The 21,778-nt window shown below is 41.5% G+C and overlaps 1 protein-coding gene across 2 annotated transcripts in view; it reads left to right on the forward strand.

Moving 5' to 3' along the window:
- Positions 1–6,421: 6,421 nt before the first annotated feature.
- Positions 6,422–21,778, forward strand: part of RSU1 (Ras suppressor protein 1) — a 102,168-nt gene continuing 86,811 nt past the window's right edge. Inside the window, exons 1-3 of one of the 2 annotated variants that reach the window (XM_066562457.1) lie at positions 6,422–6,528; positions 6,855–6,966; positions 13,843–13,893. In XM_066562457.1, coding sequence (XP_066418554.1) covers positions 6,858–6,966; positions 13,843–13,893 — 160 coding nt within the window. In that variant the 5' untranslated portion in view covers positions 6,422–6,528; positions 6,855–6,857. Of the gene's footprint in view, positions 6,563–6,854; positions 6,967–13,842; positions 13,894–21,778 lie in introns of both variants that reach the window. The other variant, XM_066562538.1, reaches the window with a different exon arrangement.

Below are 21,778 nucleotides of genomic sequence, written 5' to 3' on the forward strand. Positions count from 1 at the left end.
ATCTGCCATTGTGCTGAAAATAAACTATTACCTACCCAAGTGGGAAAAGGAGGTTTTGCCACATGTTTTTATATTCTTCTACATAATTTCAAAATTGTACAATTAATGCTATAAAAATTTAATTACACATGAAGTTGATGAGAGGACGTAACACATGAAGCTGTCTTTAGTTTGTTCCCTAGAGTTATGTGGTTTTGCCCCAAGGATTTCTGAAAACATCAGCTTAAGTTTTATTCAAATTACCTAAAATCAGAAATTGCTAAAAAATGGTCTCTGTCCTATAACCACTTACATAGATAACTGTGCTGAAGAACTTGCAGTAATAGTGTGCATTGGGTATAATAACCCAGCGGAAATCAGTACTTGAGCATTCACTGAAGTTTAACACAGCAAGGACACGATGTGGTTCTAAATCTTAACCAGATTAAGAAGTAAGTTCAGTATCAGAGCCCTATGTCCAATATATACGTATATCTGTGGTTATACTTATTGAGTTATATTTTCAAGCTTCAAAGTCTATTTTACAACTGAATATAAAAAACTTCTGAGGCTTTCAGTAACCATGTCACCCTTCCAGTCAACCTTTCGGCAACTTTCTAGACATTTATGAAACAGCTATAACTTCATAATAGGGCAGACAGAAAAATATCAATTGACCTTTGACTCAATTAGTTTTTCCCTTCCCCAGGCTAACACACATCATACATAAAAGATTTGTTGACAGGGTGGACAGAGGACACTGATTCCCACCATGAAGCATTTTTTGTCACAATCCAGAACAAATGATCAATTAATTTCTTGAATGTCATCTGTGATGGACAGGCAAGAGAAATGTGCACTGCAAAAAAGGAAGAGGGGCCTTATCAGAAGTCTCATTTCACAACTATTACAAAGAGTGACTTACAGTGAAAGCAATTCCTTAATGTGATTATTGAAGCAATTAATTATGAAAAGATATTGAAGTGTAAGTGGCAGTTTTAACAAAATCAAGTAAATCTTTGCAGATTGCCCAGTGAATGCCAAAAAAGCCATAATTCCACAAACATACAAAACTTTATAACAGCTGAGCAGATATTCTGGTTTTGATAAAATGTAGAAAAAACAAAGCAGACAAAAGGGACAAGCTATAAAATACTACCCAAAATCCTTGGGTGACAACTTAGAAAAAGAGAAACTTGTGAAGTCCCACTGGCCAACAGAATGAGATGTAAGCCAGCATTTTACAACTCTCCAAGGACAAAGAAAAACTGAGCCTATGTGCCGGTGATACTCCTGCTAACATGCCTAGCTCTAACATGGAAAAACCAGAAATATCTGTATTTGGATGAAATTGTGAGGCAGCTGTGTCCTACTGAGCTGCCAGCAAAACAGAAAGTTCCTCTAATAAGGAAAGACATAAAAGACCATATAATCAAATTAAATATTTTCAGATTAATAGTCCAGAAAACTTTTGCTGAGAGTCCACTGAAACTGATGCTGTACTTGCAGTCAAAGGATGATGCAATCTTTGTCCATAGCGTTTATTAAAACTCCCTACATGGGATAGCAAGCAGTAAAGAAACATCTGAAATGTCTGAAGATAAAGCCACAAAATAAATTCTATAGACAGCAATGTGTAAGAGACTCCAAGGACAATCAAGCATGGATTGAGTGGTTTGCCTGCAGAGGTAAGGAGAACTGCATTTCTTCCCTGTGGAATGCTGCATCACAGGTTTCATGAATGTCCATTGTGGCTCTGACCTTCCTATGAATCACCATGGATTTGGTGCAGTTGGTGCAGCACTTCTGCACATGGCAGAGAATCTCCTCAAGATCTGGATGCTGTCACTTGCTGTGAGGTGGCTGGACATGGAAACATCGGATTTTAGGCAAGAATCAACTTGCAAGAATGTTGTCATTTTCTGCACTTCACCCAGCCCAGAGCACAGCTCAGCTGGAAGCCACACATGGAAGGGAAGGACACGTCCCTCCAAACAGCTCCATGGCACTGCAGGCAGTGTTCTGTGGTCTGTTCATTGCTCCTCTAAAAGTGGATCGGCGCTGTCAGAAATGAGTTCTCAGGTTAAACATTGGCCTTTTTGCAGGTGTGACAGAGCATAAACTGTCAAACAGAAACCTGTATGTGGTTTTAATGAATGAAGGTCATTCCTTGCTTCTGGAGGCTGGAGTCAGCACCACGTCACACAGTTTAAGGACACCAAGGTGCCCGAGGACACGGCAGGCACTGAGCTCACGGCACTGAGGTCTCCTGCTGACCTAGGGACAGGTACAGAGATGTGCTCTGGTGACCTGGCATGTGCCTGGGCCACTCTGGTAACAAAACCTTTGCCCTTAAGATCTTGAGGGGAACTCCAGCTAAACTGGTGAGTCTGCTGAAATCTATACTTCAGAAAGGCTGCTTTCACAAAGAGAAAAAACATGTTTCATTTTAAAGCAATTAAATGCTTTTGGACATTTTTTACATGATAAATACTTGCTGTTGGCAAGATCTGTCACATCATCAAATTTTATAAAATCATTGAAATTCTGCAGAAAATAAAAAGAATAAAGAGCACCATGAATGAGAGGAAGAGAATTTTTTAAGGTTTTTTTATATCTAACAATAACTAACTAATGCTTGGTGCATCTTTAAATGTTAGAAATATTCAATACCTATGCATAATTTTATTTAGAAATGAGAAAAATGCATAAGGCTATTTAGAGGGAAAAAAAAGCCCAGCAGAGAATTTGTGCTCATGAAGACTGTTGAATGAAGCTGCTGGTACAAGGCTGAATTGATCCAGCCCAAGTGACTCTTGCCAAAAATAGCCAAAGTCTAAAATTAAATTATCAAACCCATTCTTTAAAAAAACAAAGGAACAAAGTAACCCACTGCTGTCCTCTAACATTTTATATGAGGAACCACAACAAAAATATCAACTGCAGAAGTATTAAAGTGGAGGCCCTTAAAGGAGAGAGCTGATGCTAAGCCATGTCTCTGTCTTGGAAGGTAAGGAGCAATTTGAAACACTTGCTTTAAAATGAATGCACAGCAAACACAAAAAAGCAGAACGAAACAGTTAATCTGGAAATAATTATCCTATGAAACTTCTATGTGCTTTTTGCCGTGTACAATTCAAAAGACAAAATCTGTACTTAATAAGAAATATAGCTTCATCTCACAACACTGTCATGAAAACCTTTGCTTTTATGTCTGTGCACATTGCTATTTTATAATGTCACTGTTGTGAATGCTGCATGTCTGTATTGTAATACCTGCATGACTGCAACCTCCCTCTGTCAATGACAAAGCAGATAATGAAAGTGCAGGTTTTCACCTTCTAGAGCCTGCATGTTTTTATTTTACATGTAAAGCTTCTTCTGCATGTTGCTACAGATGTTTATTCTTATACAAAAGTAATTTTATGAGGCAGTTATATATGAATGGTAAGCCCTCCAAAGATCAGGATTTGAAGAATAAGCACTAAAATGTCCATAACAATGTTTTTAATTGCCCTTCCCACGTGGCAGGACTGTTCTTTATAAATGAGAAATAATACCACTGTGAGATGTTCTTACAATTATAGTCACATAAGTAAAGAAGACAGAAAATATAGAGCTAAAATGCTAGAAGTAATGGTGCTGGTCAATTTAAAAGAGTAGCTAATTTTAGTTAAATTTACAAAACAATTTTGATTAAAAAACAGTTTTTAATGGGTTCATAAAGCAAAGGAGGAGGTGTCTCAATTTCCCATAATAACACAGGATATGCGTCCTAGGCACCAGAATTAACATATTTGGTGCAATTATTTTTTGTCAACTGCCGAACTGAAACTGCAGAATTATTCTGCAGTCCTAATTAAAACGAAATGCAATAAAAATTCATGGGATTGACTATATTGACTATAATAGAAAGCAATTGGATTACTATGAAAGAATTTTTGAAAATATTTATTAAATGATAATAAAAATAGAGGCCAAATTCTAGGAGGCTTTTTTTTTACAACATTTGGAAAAATAAATATTGCATGCTGGTTATCACACTTAGTGAGATAACATTGATGGATGAATTTGTAGTGGCAGTGCCCAGCACTACACAACTGGTTTTGCAGGGGAGTGTTGCTGGTGCATCCTTTTGATGACATGCTATCCCTGCATTAATGTTGCTCTTTATCATAGCTTTTCTTGGAGGGAGAAAACAGAGATAAAAATAGAATAATAATGTAAAACATCATTTCCTTGGTTAGTAGAAGTACCTAGGACAGAAAAAAGGGAGGCATCAGAGCTACTCATTCCCTTGCTGAGCCCCAGCACAGTGAGAGGAGCCAGCAGGAGGCAGGTCCAGCCATCACTGCCTGGGCAGAGCAGCCAGGGAGCACCACTGCAAGGGCAACTTCTGCCTCCTCGACCACCACAGGGGGAACTGCAGCTCTGCCACACAGCCATGGCCATACATCTACTCACAGTCACCTGCTTTAGCCTGCAGGCCTAAGGACAGAAAGCATTTGCCAGCCTCTGCAATGAATTCAGGCATCTGCTCTACAAACATTTAAGCCAAGTGATGGATTTAGAACAGATCTGACAGATAGCAAAGATATTTCATAGTTGTTTCATTAGCAAAAAATCAGTAGCTGGAAGGTACAGCAAGACCTAAATTGGAAAAGTCTCTACTGTGAGCTCAAGCACTGTATGTTTGGGGAGGGCTCTACTGGCCAGACCCCACGAACAGGCTGGCCAGCCTCTAGCTGGGGGTATAGAGGGAACTAAGTATTTCTGGGGTCAAAGGGGTTTTGGAATGACTGCACATAACTGGGAAGAGGAGGGGGGCATAAGAGAGGGGAGAATGGGTGACTGCAGTGACACAGACCCACTGCAGGAAGTGGCTCTTCATGATTGCTGAAGGGACAATCTGAAAAAATCAGTTTTCACGATCAAAGACCTTTGGATAGAGTAGCTTCTGTATCTTCCTTCCCACTCCTTCTGAGACAATTATGTGCTCGATGAGGCACTGAGAAACTTTAAAAGGAAGGCTTGACAGCAACTCCCCTTTGCTAAATCCAATGCCAATACTCCTGACTGGGGCATGGATTTATGCTCAGACAAAAGGTTTGCTCAAGCAGGACCGAAAGAAGGTCACATAGAAGCTGTGAATGATAGATGAACTCTTTACACACAACAGGATAATGAAATTATATAAATGGCAAAAAACCCCCACAATCCTGATGAAAGGGAGTAATGACAATATGTTTATTAAGTGGGAAGTAATTAAATACTTCTATGGTAGGAGTATTATGTGGGTATCTAGGCTACATGCAATGTTTTGATCACTGCATAAACGAGGCAGAGAGAAGCCAGGTGAGCTTTGCATTAGCCATGAAGACTGTTTTGTAAATGTCTTGTTAGAGTCACGTGTGCTGTTAGCTGGAATAAGGGAGCAGGACCACACTGACAGACTGACAATCTGCCTGAGCCTTTGTTACTAAATGACACCTGCAATCATTTGCCATGAAATAAGAACAGCAGACATGGTAGCACTTAGGTCTTTGGGACAACTGATTGGTGGCAGTTAGGGCATTTTCTTAGACAGGAAAGGATCCAGATTCATGGTTCTGCAGACAAAATAAGAATTGTACATCATCTCCCTGTACATCTGAGTGACAGTGGGTTCTGCTGAGAAATCCAGCTAAAAGGAAGATACTCTTCCAGCAGTACCTTGTAAGGAAGTCTTGAAAACAGACAGTAGCTTCAGGAAGCACTCAAAGTAGGAAGCTCCAATTAGGAATAAACATGCTACAATTCTGCAGTCCAGTATTAAATCCTTTCATTCCTAAAAAAGGAAAAGTTGGAGTTGCGCCTCCAGGAAGTTTTTAATTTGATGTTTTAGGCAAACGCTCATCATCTTGAGTTCTGTGGATACCATTTTTAGGCTACTAAGTAACACCATGGAGTACATATGCAAAATTCAAAGCTGTGCTTCTCAGTGGGTAGCCTGGCCTTAGATAACTTAATAGATTTAGTCACTAATTGCTCTGAGCTTCCATATCTGTTGAATGACAGTAAGCAGGAGCACCCTAACTCCTGTGATAGAGGTTACATACATAACTACATTCTGGGCAGTAAGGTGTAACTCCAACGCCATGGCGTGTCGAGACCAGTTAAAAGTGCTCAGAACATGGACCCAGCCTTGTTTTGCTGTTAAGAGCTGACTGGAAAACCTATGAAGGCACCTGAAGAAATGGAAACCGCTGGTTAAATGCACCGGGGTGTTTTTTGGTGCGGCTCATTTTGGCGATAACATGTTTTGTCCCCAGCAGCCTTCCCAAAGCCCGGAGCGTTCCGGGAGTCCCGGCCCGGCCTGGCCCGACCCCTCAGGGCCGCTGGCGCCCCCGCCGGTCAGCGCGGGCGGGGCTGCGCTGCGCCTGCGCGCGGGGGCGAGGGGGGGCGGCGCGCTCGGGATCCGCCCGCCGGGTCCCGCCGCTTCCCATCGTGTCCCGCCCCTTCCCATCGTGTCCCGCCGCTTCCCGCCGTGTCCCGCTGCAGCCCCGCGCGGTGAGTGCCCTCGGGCAGGGCCGGGCCGGGTCAGGTCTGTCTGTCTGTCTGTCCGTTCGTTCGTCTGTCCGGCCGGGGCGGGAGTGCGGCCGGCATCCCGGGCAGTGCTCCGCTGGCACGGGCGGGCCCGGCGGGCGGGGCGGGGCGGGACGGGACGGGACTGGACGGGACTGGTTCCCCCGGCGGCACTGGGCAGGGGGGTTCTCTGCGCTCGGGCGCTGGGGGCCGGGACCCTCCCGGCGCTGCCCCGGCTGGGGGAGATGCGTGTTCCCTCGGCGAGTTTCCCCCGCCGCCCGGCTCACGGTGTCCGTTTCTCCTCCGCCTAGACCATGTCCAAGTCCCTGAAGAAGATCGTGGAGGAGAGCAGGGAGAAGAACCAGCCCGAGGTGGACATGTGCGACCGCGGCATCTCCAGCATGCTGGACGTGCCCGGCCTGTGTAGGTACCGCAGGCGGCGGGCGGGCACAGCGCGGAAACTTCCTTATTTGTCCCGGGCGAGCGGGGCCGGCCCTGGGCGTGGGGGGTCCGGGACACCCCGGCCCGGCCCGGGCGCCGAGTCCGAGACTCCGGTGCCGGGGGTGCCTTTGGGCACGGGGGCTTGGGGAGCGATCCGGGGCTGAGCGAAACGCCCCGCGCCAGGCTGCCGGAGCCGTGCGGGTGTGTGTGTGCAGGGGGCTCAGCGTTCCCTGTCGCACTGCTGGCATTCTGGCACTTGGCTGATGGGGAAACTTTCCCTCTTCTCCGTCCTCTCTGCTACAAAAACACCAGCCGAGCAGCATCTCCACTGGCTTTTGAAAGGGACAGGGTCACATCAGCCTGCAACTACGGGCGACTGGTCTCTGAAGGAGAGGGCAGTAATATTGTATCACAGATACAGCAACATTATGCTTTGGATATTACACGATTGCACATGCTTGCTGAACCATGGCAAGGTGCTGCTGTCGGTATGGTGCATTTGCTGTTGTTAAATTCTCAGTAAATATAGCCTATCCATAGCAACATGCTGTTATGGTTCTGGAGAGTACATAAATGAAGAGCAAGTTAGGTATCTTTGCCTTTTTAAAGTGCACGTGATGTTATGAAATTGCCAATACTCAGGGAGTTAAAGTTGTGACTGTCTGTAGTGTGCCACAGGCTGAAATTTTTCTGAATGCATGATCCAATGAAGGGGAAAAAAGCAAAATCTCAACCAACCAATGTACTTAAAACTCTTTACTGTATCCTGGATTAGCTCTTTACTGTGTTTTTTAAACTTGAGAGCAGCCATGAGCAAATATACATAACTCTTCTCACAAGACAGATATGAGCTCAGGGAAGGGTATGGCTCGCTACCAACTCGCTATTATCTGCAGAGTTGGGAGCACATCAAGGTATCTTCAATCACATCAGTAAAGGATGAAGTCTTGAGTACAGTTTTGCAGAGCTAGGTTCTGTGCTTAAGTCTTCATTCCTTACTACTGTTTTCCTGCTTCTGGGTGGTGCATGGGACTTTGGGAAGATGGTGTTGTAAGGACCGTAAATGTGAACTCACATTAAACAGAAAGTTTCACTGCATTTCTATAGGATGAGCAGTTATTTGAGACAAAGTGGTGTTTAGCTCACATTAATTACAGATCAGTTTTGAGAACTATACTTAGATCTGTCAGGTATATGAAGCAGCAACAGAGTACTGTTGCTTTTGTTAAGTAGACGTGGTGCCTGCTGTCAACTCTAGATACATAATTAATTAACTAGCTTTGATCTTTCAAGCATGGAAAAAGGATAATGATGAAGCACATTGATAATAGTAAAAAAAAGTGGCTTTTCTTGCACAGAGACTCTTTGAGGTTTGTTGTTCAGGAAGGGCTAGGGAGCAGGGTGGGGCACTGTGTCCCCAGATGCTCCCTGATACCAGGTTGCTAATTAAGCATCTGAAGTGTCTTTGGCAGGGAGCTCCCTGCATGAAGTATAGATGTGAGGTACCCTAGTTACACTGCATCAGAGGAGTCTCTGTGCAGATACTCTTGTTGCATGTTGTGTGACTTGATCTAGCATGGGGATCTGGGGCCTTCTTCATTGTGAGATGGAAGTTAGGGAAGGGGGAAATGATGACTGATTTCTGTTAAATTAATTGCTTTTTTCAGTTATTATGTTCACTGACAGAACACATAAGTTGTTTTGGGTTTGGTTGTTTTTGTTTTTTTTTTTTACCATGGAGGTATTTGCCTTCTGGAGAAGGAACACCTTTCACCAAATACTTCCGAATTTTTAGTAAAGGGTTGAGGAAGTGTTAAACTTGTTTTCAAAACCCTGTCACCTGACCCCAAATGGATGGTCTTCTCTAATGTAGATTGGATATTTTGGTGTTCTCTGGCTAAGCTCTCTGTAAGCTAAAGGAAACTTAGCTGGTACCTTTACTTCTCTATGTGTTGCATACCTTTCCAGGGCAGTGTTAAAGCTTTTCTTTTCAGCTATTTTTATTTTTTTCCTTCCATGAAGTAAAGATCTCTGTTAAAAGCAATCATCACTATTCATGCCCAGTTACTCTTCTTGGACAGCATTTTGTCTTTAAGGAGGGCCACTAGTAGATGCTGAGAGTTTAGGTAAGTTTAGATAAGGAGTGGAGGGAACCTTTTTGGCTGTTTAGGTTTTGTAGGTTGGAAGGTGTGCCTGAGTTACTGTGTTTGGTAGCCCCTGATCAGAATTTTGTCTCATGTAATTATTTACTGGTTGTGAATGCCCCCACCAGAGGTGCCAAGTACCCCTTACTCTAGTCCTAAATCTTCAAGGAAAGGACCAAGCCTTGTCTCACTGCACACTTCAGTACTTGCTGCAGAGTGGCTAATGAGCTTGTATTTAACCTTTCTTAACTTAATTCACATAGGGTTAATAGAGGCACAAGGAGTTGGAAGCAGCATGGAGCATCTGTTCAGTGTGCCAGTCCTTTTCCTTAGGTGTTGCCCTGTTCTTGTCATGTGTGTTTGGGAAAAAAAAAAAAGAAAAAAAACAAAAAATAAAGTAAGCGATAGAGAAAACTGGTGTTATGTGGGGGCAAAGAAGAGCAAAGGGGTATATATGCCTTGTCTTGGATACAATTCTCTTCTGGCTTCTCTTTTCAGTATAGTGAATGGCTTCCTGCAGTACAGGGCAGTCACTCATACTTTCTTTTGCATTGTCTTCCACCCTCTGCAATAGGCATGGGAGATACAAAGCAAAACGTGCAGTAAACAAGCAAAACTTGTTTCTGTCAAATACCAGTGTCTCTTTCCAATTAAGGATGAAATACTTCTATCTGGAAGGAGATTGGCAAGCTAGCTTAGACCCACAAGCTTGGCAACCTTTACATCTCTTCCCACTTTCATGTTTAGCAAAGAAGGAGTATAGTTACCAGCTTATATACAACGTGGTGTTCAGATTCACAACAAAAGGTTAAATAGTCCCTGAAGCACTTCTGACTCAGGAGCCCATTGATGTCATTAGAAGTAGAGTTCTATTTTTGGCATATTCCTCGAATCCAGGCACTTCTATGTTTTCTCCTAATGACTTAAAATACAAACTAGATTTGTGCTATACACCTTCAGAGCATCTGAATTTTTGATGCTTTCAGAGCTGTAATATGAGAACCCTTTTTCAGACATGTTCTGTAGAAAGGAGATTTCATTTGAGACAAAAAATACCCCTTGATCTAAGTGTTCTGTGCTTTACCTTGTCAGGCAAATACCATGTGACACAGTTTTAAGTGTTAAAGACTTTTTTATTATTCCAGCATATGATAAAACAAGTTACACCATTTGTGTGCACATCTCTACTATAGTTGTACATCCTCCATACATAAATAGTGTAAAAAATATCTTGTCCCATGGAAGCGTCCTATTGTGTTGGTTTGGGTATTTTGCCTTCATATTGTGAAGTAAATAGATTATATTTGTTTATAAAGCACCCACTATGGACAGGTAATGGTAGAGAGGATTAATAGACATCCGTAGGCTGAGCAAGCAGGTTCAGCCAACTCCAGCAAGAAGGGAGTAATGTTCCTTTCCCCTAGCCTAGCAAAGGATAAGGCATTTATTGAAGGGACTTTAAACAGCCATCAACAACCATGGAATTGTTCTTAGAGTATGGACCAGTGTCATTTATGTGCCTTTTAAGCAGTTGATATGGAGGAGGAGGTACGAGTAAAGGAATTATTTTGCCCAAATAACTTGCGACATCTGCTCTGTTGTCAGGGAAGGAATATTGGATGCAATCCTATTTATGTGTTAATTTGTTCTCATTATCATTCCATCTGTAAGCTATTCATATTTTGCATAAAGTACATAGTTGTGTGACTAGAATTCTTTATCAGAAAGTTGGTGTTGATAAAATTGTTCATTCCTAAAATAATGAAAGCACAGAAGATGGAGAGGCAGGCTACTTGTAACAGTACTGTAATGCTCATCCTGCTTTAACTTCCTCCAGTGGGACAGGCAGTGTCTTATCTTGGCTCAGCAAAGTCACTGGGGTCTTCCTGTTTTGTGGGTGTGGGGTTTTTTTTCCTAATTTATTTTACTTTGCTTTGGTTGTTTTGTCAGGTTGGTTGGTTGGGGGTTTTTTTGTGTGTTTTTTGTTTTGGCTTTTTTTTTAATTTGCTGATGGGCAGGGCTTTTATTTGTTTTATATTTTTCTTAATAATTAGGTTGAGTGTTGTCATCCAGATATTTTATGTGAAGCTAGCTTGCAGTGCAGGGCAGCACTATATGAAGAGATTTGATAATAGTGAAAAATGGAAGAACCTAAGTATTCTTCCCTTGACTCACTCTTTTTTGAAGTAATAGTGGGACTAGGACCATGATGAGAATTTGTGATTACTGTGCAAATAAATTGCTCTGGCAGTAGGTATTATAGAAAATAAGTATTATTCTGTGTGAATATTTGGTGCATTCATGAAACCACAGTAATGTATTGCCTGTATGCTGATGACTATACTGTTACCAAGGTAGTGTCCAGAAGCTCCTACAGTGGCATCACAGAGGGGTTACAGCAATTTCCAGTAGGAATCTCAGTGCCCTTCCATTCTCAGGGGACTGGTACACAGGCTGAGTCATCTGACCTGTTGTGTGTTGTGCTTACCTGGACTGTGTACATCCAAATCAAAACTGCCCCACCAGCCCACCTTTAGCCTTGTAGATCTTACCTGGGGACGTTAATTAGTTAAGACAGATGTCTTCCTTGCCAGACTTGATAGTTTAGTTGTCCTACAGAATGACTTTATGTATAGGATGAGGTAAATCTCAGTCAGCTGTTCCCACAACACAGCCCTTTTCACAGGAGTAGACATGTGGCAGGAACATAACATAAGGAAAACATGTTATTTCCAGAGGCTGGTTGTTTGACCCAGGTCTGTTTAGTGTAAGTGAGCAAATTTCTCTCTGTGTAAGGAGTGAGCAAATCCTGCTCTTATCTTTGTTCCCTTTCTTAAAATGCTTCTATACTTGCCTCTGAACTGGTAGTAGCTTTGGACGTTTCAAGACTGAAGAATCTCTTTGCCTTGGTATGTCTAAAATGCTGCTGGAAGTAGTCCAGAGCACAGACACGTAAACCTTTGCTCTTTTCAAAATAGCATTGGAGTGTAGCCTTTCTTGTTCCTTTGGGGATTGTCAACCTGCTGTTGCTGGTCAAAGATGCCGTGGGACTTTTTGTCATGCATCAGGATTGACTGAGATAGTGGACTTTCAGACAAGGTGTCTAGGCTTCAGTCAAATTTGGACAGTAAAATATAGATTCAAATGTCTTTTGCCTAGGGATTTTGGCCTTGAAATTTTTAACATGGACTTTGTTCTGCTCTGTATAGATGTGAGTGAAGAAGCCTTTCTGAAAATAGTATTGGTTGAATAATACTGTGATGAGACAAAAAAGGAGAGGGAGTAGTGAGAATAATGCTTCTAACCTTGTGTTGCTGAGAATTATGCTTCTAACTATGTGTTGCTAAAGGCCAGTGGTGCACATGGCTTGATGGGGTAGTCAAAAGGCTTACCTTTAAATATGCACTTATTATGGCATTTCAATTCATCAGGAGTTCAATGTTCAGACCAAAATCTGCAGCCCCAAAGCTTCATTGCCCTTTGATAAGGATCCATGCTTCCTTTGCACAGACATGATGACATTGTTTAATTTCTCTGCTTTAAAAGCAAAGTGAAATGGAAGCTCCTTTGTACAGTATCAAAACCAATTATTTTTCCCTTTTTAAAAAAAAAAAAGCAATTTTTTTTGTTGATGCTGTTGAGTCTAGGTAAAGCCTCAGAGCTCCAGAATTACTTATTTCTGAAGTGAAATGCAGGAAAAAAAAAGGGTTTTTTTTCCTGGGATTGACAATGTCAGATTTTATCTGGCTATAGTCTAGGTTCAGTTGCCTTGACACTGAAGATATCAGACTAGAGGACTTTTCATCTCAGTGGTAGAGCTGCTCTTCTGGTGGTTGTGTTCTTATTAGTCAGGCTTGAGTATCAAGGGCCCATGAAATATTGACTTTTACTGATTGTCCCAATTATTAAAATAGTTATACCAAGAGAAACAAATGTATAAAGCTTATTTAGGCATTTGTTCACAAGCTTGTGACTATCTCCAGAATCTTCTCTCATTTTGCTGTGTAAATTGCAATACTCTATTTATCTATATGGATAAGCACTCAGTAATGTTAAATGGTTGCTTATGGTTCAGGTACCTATGTGCCCTTTGTTTTAAAGACAGAGCTCTTTGTGGAGGCTGCTGCTCTTGTCTGCCCTTTAGTGATGATTTCCTACAATGCTCTTACAGACTTTCCATGGGCTTCTTTCCCTGTCCTCTTGTTCTGCACAGTAAGGCAGTGCAGGCAGTACTTTGAGTGCTCAGATTTTGGGAGAAATTCAGGGTGGGTGCACTGTTTGTTCTTTTCTCCTTCTTGCCTTTCTTTCCTTCACAACCTGCAATTGTGCAGTGAACTGTGGTGATGCTTTTTTTTTTTTTAAACACTGAACTGTCTGATCTGATGGCACCTTTCATTCTGCTAGCATATTGTGTTTGCCTTTTTTAAGTCATGAGCTTTTTCAAGGATTAGCTGAAACAGGTTGCTGTATCAGTGAGTAAAACTCCCCATGTTGTGTCTGATGCAGTAACAGAAATGTGAAATAAAAGTGCAGAGGAGTAGGTGGACTGACCCTTTACTCTTGAGCTTCTCTTGTTTATTTGTGACAATGCATGTGAATCAAGTTACTGGAGTGGAAAGAATAGCTTTCTTTTTTTTTTTTTTTTCAGCTGAGATAGATACAAGCTCTCAGTTGCCATGTCCATAAACTAACTTCTTTCTCTCTTCATTTGCAGTTACGCTGTCTCACATCACACAGCTGGTTCTGAGTCACAACAAGCTTACAAGTAAGTATTTTCTTGGGTTTGGACTTCACTGCAGGCAGTTGAGTAACACTGAAAAGCTGGCACTGCTAGTTTGATACAGAGTGCAATGACACTATTAGAGTGGTGCTTCTTGGTTAGTACTTCATTAAAAATAAAGAGATTGAGGATGCGACTTAGCAGCCATTTTCAACATGCCTTTCCAACTTCAATAGAGACCTGCAACGTACAGAAAGATCTGTAGTTCTCAGTCTTGTCAGCAGTTCAGCCAGAAATCTGAAACCATTTCCTACCATGGCTCTGAAGTCCTTATGTTAAGGTGAGGACTTTTGAAATTTTTAACTGTCTCAGAAACACCGCAGTTTTCCTTTCAGTGAATGGATAATGAATTTGACTGAAGCAAAGCAAATTACAACTTCAGTGCATTACATATATAATCAAACATATATGAGCAAGGCCAACTGAATGTAAGCATCAGGCATGGAAAAAAAAGTAGCCTCTTTCTGTCCAAAAAATGGTTTTCTCTTGGTCATACTGCTCACACCATCTTCAGGTTGTGGATCTTGCTTCCCTCAGTAAAGAAGTTCCTAGGTGAGGTGTTGGTGAATAGCATGTCAAGAACAACATAAATACAAGACTTAACTTGGTAGTGGGAGATACCAGACTGACTTTTGCAAGACAAAAGTTTTTGTGGGTTTGGGTTTTTTGTTTGTTTGTTTTTGTGGTTTATCTACCAGTGTTTTGTGCAAACATTCCTGCTTCTTGGTTGTTGAAATTCAAGCAGTGAATTTTGTCTCACCCCTGTTTCTGTGCATCTTCTAAAAAGAACTGTTGTTCTTGTTGATGTTCTTCTTTTTGTCTGCTCTCTGCATGTGCCAGTGGGTTTCTCTCTAAACCACTCCTCTTTTTGAAACTCACTGGAGAGATGGAATGGGGAGGGGAATGGAAGCAATAAAGTGGGTGTGTGTTGACAAGAGGTGTATTAGGGTGTTTGTGCTTTAGGGTGTATCTTTACAAATTGAGATGGGTCTTAAGAAACACAAACAAATTAATAAAACTCAGCCTGTTGAACTCTGCACTACTTGCTGCATGAGCTGTAAGGTAGCATGTGTTATTTAAAACATGTGAATTAATGCAAAAGTGTCACTGCAGTCTCTGAGCATTTGCAGAGGATTAAGCATGAAGAGAATATAAATATCCCTAGATTTTAGTGCATAAGCACTTCTCTGGATGCAGCTTATTGGGTACTAATGTGTAGCTTAAAGGGTTTGTAGTAAACAGATAAAATTATGGGCACTTACTGGCTGTGAGAACCATGAATTAGTTGTTCAGGACCCTTCTTTTGGTAGTGCAATGCCCTCTAGACTGCCATCTTGCTATTTGTTTTTATCCCATTGTAGTTTTCAAAGAAATCTCAATTTCATTACAAATGTAAACAACAGTTTCCAGCCATCTGGCATATAAATGATGACTGATGGGTAAATTAATGGGCCAGTTAAGGGAGGAAAAGTCCAAAGTGCATCACTGTTAAACATGCAGCTCTGTCCATGGTTTAGAAGGCCACGAAGTTACAAATAGCTTGAAGCTGAGAGAGTGATCCTTGGAGAAAGATTATGATGAATTTTCTTTGGGCATATTGCTGTCTGGCATCTGTTATCAGCCACTGGTGGAGCTGGGGCCACCCAGCTAGTGACTTTTGTGTGTTCCTCAGGCACTACAAGGAGATGGCTGTCCCTGAGCTTGAGCTGTTGAAAGTTAGGTAGTTCATTGTACTCAGCCACTGCAACTTTCTCTGCAGCCTTTGGAGGGTTGCAGGCACCTTGAGATAGCAGTTCATTCTGCACACCTCTGTCTGATTCTTGTGATCAGACAGCTCACCCAAGGCTGGGTACTTTAGTGCTGACAGGCAAGGCTTCTCTGGTGCTGATTATTTACTGTGGTATCTGTCTGAATGGCTGCTTACCTGCACAAGGATGAAATGAGTTGGAAATGTTACTCTTGGTAAATTTCACTATTCTTTGAGATTTGTAAAATTCTTAGAACTTTTGAAACCTGACAGTTTCAGATGGCCAGTGAATCAGCTTTTCTGCCTGGTGTCTTACAGATTTTAATGTAGCTAAAGGATGATCTCAGCTGAGCACACAACTGGCTGGGCAGGTAGCAGGTGTCTGCCTTGCTCTGAGGAAGAGGAGCTAGGCTGAAGCTCCTGCATGGAGACTTGAATGATGGTAAACTTGGCTGTCTCACATCTGAGCCTGGGGAGGGCATGTGCTTCAGCATGAGCTCCACACTGAAAAGCTGAGTAGCCAACCCTTGTCCTGGCTGAGTCTTAGCTGCAGACCTGACTGGGGGAGGAAAGATACAGTAATAAGAGGTGTCCAAGAATGATGTGTCCAGGTTGGCTTTAACTATTCAAGAAAAATACAGAGGTACCATTTGCTTAAAGCAGTTTTAGTTTTTAAAATAACAGTTTAAAGATTGCCATGACTGTAAGTTTGTGTTACATTACATTAAATATCACCCTTCAATTAACTGCTTTCTCCTAAAGTAGCTGTCAGATCAGCAGGCTGCAAGTACATGCCTTCTCTCAGCCAAGGGATTCTGTCAGCCTTTCTAATTGCTCTGTTTGGATTTCTTTCATGGCAGGAAAAGACCCTTGCTTGTCCTGAGAAGTAACTCATCAAGTCTGAAACTTACTCTTCTTTCACAAATGGATGTAGACACTTAAATAGACAGCACACATTTTTAAAAGGCTAAATTTCAAGTTCATATTCTCATATTTGACACTGTTGACCTAATCTTTTAAGCTATGTAATTAATTGTCTTAGCAGATTGTTCTTAAAATGAGTAGGAGGCTGATGGCAGTGACACTTGACATGCTACACTAAGGTCATATTAGCATCTTCTACTAGTTTCCTGCCATTTAAATGAGTGTTCTGCTAGCTTTTTTTTTTGGTGTTTAGAGTAAATATGTCTATCTGAAAGCATAAATAAATGTAAAACGTGGATATGCATATTTTTATGTAAATGTACATTGTATTTTTGCTAGAAAACTATTAAAACTAAGTAAAGTTTCATCAGCAAGTATGAGGACTGCTCAATTAAATCCATCATACTGCTCAGAATACTTTTGTGGCATGGATTTTAGAGTATTTCTAGTGTGCCATTTGTACTTCATTTACGTGTCTAAATCATTCATTATCAGAAGTACTCAAGTCCACATTGATTTTTCTGGCAGATATTAGGCTGAATTTTTTTTTCAGTTATCTGGTGCTGTGCTAGTGGAGGAGTCTTGAACTGGCTTTTTCTGCTCTAGGTGACTTCTGAAACAGTCACTACTTGTGCTTCAAAATGGGAAGCAAAACTCTCAGGGAAGCCAAATAGCTGTGATTCTGCAGTCTTGTTGAACCAGGTGCTGCATAAGTGACAAAGCTGGGATGATTCCTCTGTAGGGTCTCTGACAATCCAGTAGAAAGCAGAAGGAGAAAGTGAATATTTGTGGTTTTTCTTGGCATAATGTAGACATAAGGACCAGTGTCTCTATATGTTATACTGGGTGTTTTTCGTTCCATCATTTAGTAATTTTAAAGCCTTCTATCCACTATATAGCTGAGAAGCAAAATTCAAGATAGTCTTAGCCTGCATAGGTTGTCTGATCCTAACACAGGTGTCTTTTGAACCCATTGGCTACCATCAGAGTAAATGCAATAGAAGTTCTAACAAATGTTTTTTTAAATTGGCAGGAGTGGCTGACCATAGGTATCTGCCCTTCAGTGTGGTGGATTAATTCAGGTAGATGTGACCAAGTTGTTTTTGTTTATGTCACTTGATGCTGAGGGACATACAGATTCACCTCCTGCTCAGTAGGATCATTTATGAGTAGTGGTAGGGAATTAGGGCAGCTCTGCTAGAGGGGCAGAGAGGGAGTTTGAGCCACAGGACGTACTGTTGTAGAGACCACATTTGATCAGTTAGGTCAGCCACAAATACTGTTTCTGCATCATCTCTGCAACAGTAGTAATTTTTGTGGGTATTTATGCTTCTGTTTTGGGTGTTTCTAGGGCTGCTTCACTCAAGTTTAGGTGGAATGTCACTGAAAGTCTGCAGCAATCTTAGCCACTTGCTCATCTGGTGCCTCTGTGCAGGAGGAAAGAGACCTTCAGGTGTTGCTGTAGATCTGCCTGTTCTGCAGGGGCAGCTGCCACAATTCCTGTGACATTGCTGCTCTCTGGTTCATGCTGGGATAGCAGTGCCAGCCGTGTGTCAAGGAATTTGTCATAAAAGTTCTTGAAATCAAACTTAGAGCTATTTTGTTAGAGCCCTTCAGCTAGAGTTCACGTTTTAATAATGGTTCTGGGGAGCAGGCTGGAGTTGCAGAATACTGAGATTCTGAGAACCCAGGTCAGGGAGAGGAAGGGATATCTATCCCCAGGCTTGTTTGTTTTTAATCTGGGTCTTGCCCGAAGTCATTTCAAGCACAAGGTGGAGCTCTGGGACACAGAGTTAAATAGATCACCTTAGTCAGGGTCAGGATTTTTTCAGAGCTGATGGTAGGGTTTGTCTATCACATGTCTTGAGGGCTCATGGGGTTTTGGGGTTTTATTTCTTTATTTACTTTATTTGTAAATTGATTGTGCTGGTACAACAAATGGATGTCTTTGACTGGAAAAAAGTACCTTTGCAGGCTGAAGTCAGCAGTTAGGTTAGGTTTCATTTTTGGTCCCCTTGTGCCCCACTAGATCTGTAAGAATTGGTGTAGAACTAGCAACAGAAAAAACTCACTTTCATAAAGAATATGCTCTGTTAGAGCATAAAAATGTGGCTTAAGCCTTGTCTGCTTTTTCCTAGCAGAGCAGCTTTTGTGTACTATTTTGCCATGAAGTATGAAGGGATACTGAACCTTATGGAGTTTGATTAGGTCAGCTAGCTCAAGGTATTCTCCAGCCACTTAGAACATATAGAGAATTTCACATCCTAGTATAGGATGGGAAATCTTTACTTGGTATGCTGTTGAAGTTTTGACAATTAAAATCCATGTATTATATTGTGAATAGGAAATGTGTTGGAAGAGGTTTCAGATGCTCACTTTGTCTGTTATCACAGCCAAAAGGGCACAGAGGGGAAGATGTGACTGGAAAGCAGGCTGGAATACTAAAGGTTACTTCACCATTGGCAGCAGGTGTCATCAGTATGTGTACAACTATTATGCTGCCAACCCGTTTTATTTTCATTTATTTTGGGATGTGCAGTAAGTCTTTGACTTGTAACTGCTATGACAGTTATAGCTGCCAGTGGTGGTTAATTAACATTGCAAGCATTTGAAGAAATCAATTCAGAGATTGCATCTTCTGTGCCGTTGTCTGATGGTACCGGAGTGTTCCCGCTGCCGGTGCCGTGCCGCTGCTCTGTGCTTTGCCCAGTAGAGGTCACTCTTTGAGTACATTTAGCATTTTTTTCCCGGGAAGCTGCTGGTGTTCCTGGTAGCTGGCAGCTGTTCATCCCGCCTGCTCGCTGATGGTGCTCAGCAACTTCGTTTTGCTGTTCTCCTCAGTCTCCTTAACCTCAGGTGGTCCTGTGCTCACTGGCTTCACATATTCATGTGCTGTCTGTAAATGATCTCAGAATTTTCCTGCTATTCATAGCTCACTCCTGATGGTTTATATATCCTTTTGTTCTTGTGCTCTGATTCCTTATCCAGTATTATCAAATGATTAAATAATGAGAGATTGGGAGCAACTATTTTTTACTCAAACCTCTTCTGTGTTACCTGATGTCATGTTCTCTCTCCTCCTCTACCATTCTACTGATGTGCTGTCCTATACTGTTCTGTGATCTTTTCACTGCTTCTCCCTTGATTCTCGTGTAATCCTTTAGTCATCTTTGGTCCCTTCCTTTTTGTGGGGTGATCCATGAGTTTTTTGCTGCTGGTTCCCATTTCCAGACCTGAATTTTGTTCACTTTGTGCTTGTGTCAGAATGGCTGTGTCTCATTGATCATTGCTCTTTTGACAGCCATGTGGTCACCCTTTATCATCACTGTACATTTTGCTTTCTTTCAGCAGAGCAGTTCAAAACTTTTTTTTTTTCTGCTCACATGACTTACTGCTTCTTTGCTTTACCATCTCCTAAATTGTTTTTCTCTCTGTGTGTGACCTGCACAAAAGCTTGTCCTTTTGTTGCTGTTAACCCTCTTGACTGTGTCCTTGATCTTTTTTAGCATGCTGCTAAAATCTCCTGGTTTAATTTTTACATTAGGATGTCTCCTTTCTGAGTCACCTTTCTGGCTGTAGTCTATACCTGGATCTATTGGAGGTAGTCCAGAGCCATCAACACTGCATCTGCCTGTCCCGAATTCCTTCCCAGTCTGGCTGCTTTGTGTTCTCCAGTCTGCTGAAATGTGTGATGGTGTCTCCCACTGGTATTGTCTGATACTTTGCATCTTGCCTGGTATCAGGTTATTTATATAACAAATTTGCTGGCTTCTGGAAGGAATCAGATGACCTGTACTCTTTACTCTTTGTTGCTTCTTGTATTCTCCTCTACTCTGCTTCTGCCTCTGCTTCCTTCTGTAAGTCATTCCATGCTGTTGTCCTGACACAATACACCAATGGGACAGGTAATGTCTGCAGGGTATGACCAGGGCTGTGTCCAAAGCACAGGACTTGTGCCTGACAGTGTCTTATCAGCTGTGTGTGGGAGAGATGCTTTAAGCTAACTGTAAGCCTTTCATTTTTTTTGTATGTTTTGATTTGGCCTTACTTCCTATTTCTGATGCAGGGATCTGTAATGGGAAATATCTTACTGAATGCAGTACACAGGAGGATGTGAAAAGGAGGAAAAAGGGGATCCCTATACATATGCCTTACTAAATTTGTGAACATCTGGGCTCTACTCAAATGTGTTGATTAAATACCTTGTTAGCTTTTTCTTTTCTTCCTTAAAAAAACCCCAAACTTTTGGTTCTGAGAAAATACAGATGGTAGAGCATTTTAATTTTAAATGTATGTGATATCAAATTTGCTTCTTAGAAATTTTGGGGAAATGAAACAGAATAATGTGTGAAAGAGTTTTGTGCTGTAATGGTATAAGGATACATGCAGAAAGTGCCCAATTTATGCACAAATTAAATTGTCAAAGTTTGTGTTGTATGGCACCAAAGTCAGTTTTGCACCATAAGTAAAGCAACACTGGACACAAATCACTTGTCTTGAACATAATTCTTTGGATACTTTTGTTCTTCTCTTACTAAAAGACACCTGCAAACATACTAACTCCTTTTTTTAAATTCTCAGTGTTTTTCGACATGTTACTACAAATTACTTGTGTCTTCATTTAAGCCCAGTGTCAGAAAATAGCCCTAATTTTTTTGTGGAAGCCCCATATCATTCCTTCATGTTTATATACAGGTTGTAATGGGAACTTACTGTAAATCCTCTTGCCACATATAGACTATTTTGCAGTTGGCATTTTCAAAGTAAGTGAACTCACCTCATTAAAGACATTAATTTTGTATTACAGAATTTACTGTCTAACAAGCCAAGTAGAATTTTTTGGCTTCTAATATGGGAGGACTGAGACAAGAAGGTAGACTCGGTGTAGATTGAGGGGAAACTGGATTTAGTTTTGTGTACTTGTTTTTTTACTCTATTTTTTATGTGTTCTTTTATTAGTCAGGTGTGTTGAAGTGGATAACAGCACAGCATTTCCCTTCAGACTGCTCACCCTCGGTCCTCTTAACTTTTTCCATTCCTGTGGCATAACCTTTGGGGTGAAATCATTCCCTGATCTTGATGTGATGATGGCCAGGGTGGTAACTGGTTGCCACCAGTAATATCTCCCATAGCTGGAAATGAAAAGTACAGTCAGCTGAAGCCTGGGGTAAGCTAATGGAGAGGCACAGGGAGGACTCT

This window comes from Molothrus aeneus, chromosome 1 (genome assembly GCF_037042795.1).
Source record: "Molothrus aeneus isolate 106 chromosome 1, BPBGC_Maene_1.0, whole genome shotgun sequence".
In the NCBI taxonomy this organism is placed as follows: Eukaryota; Metazoa; Chordata; class Aves; order Passeriformes; family Icteridae; genus Molothrus; species Molothrus aeneus.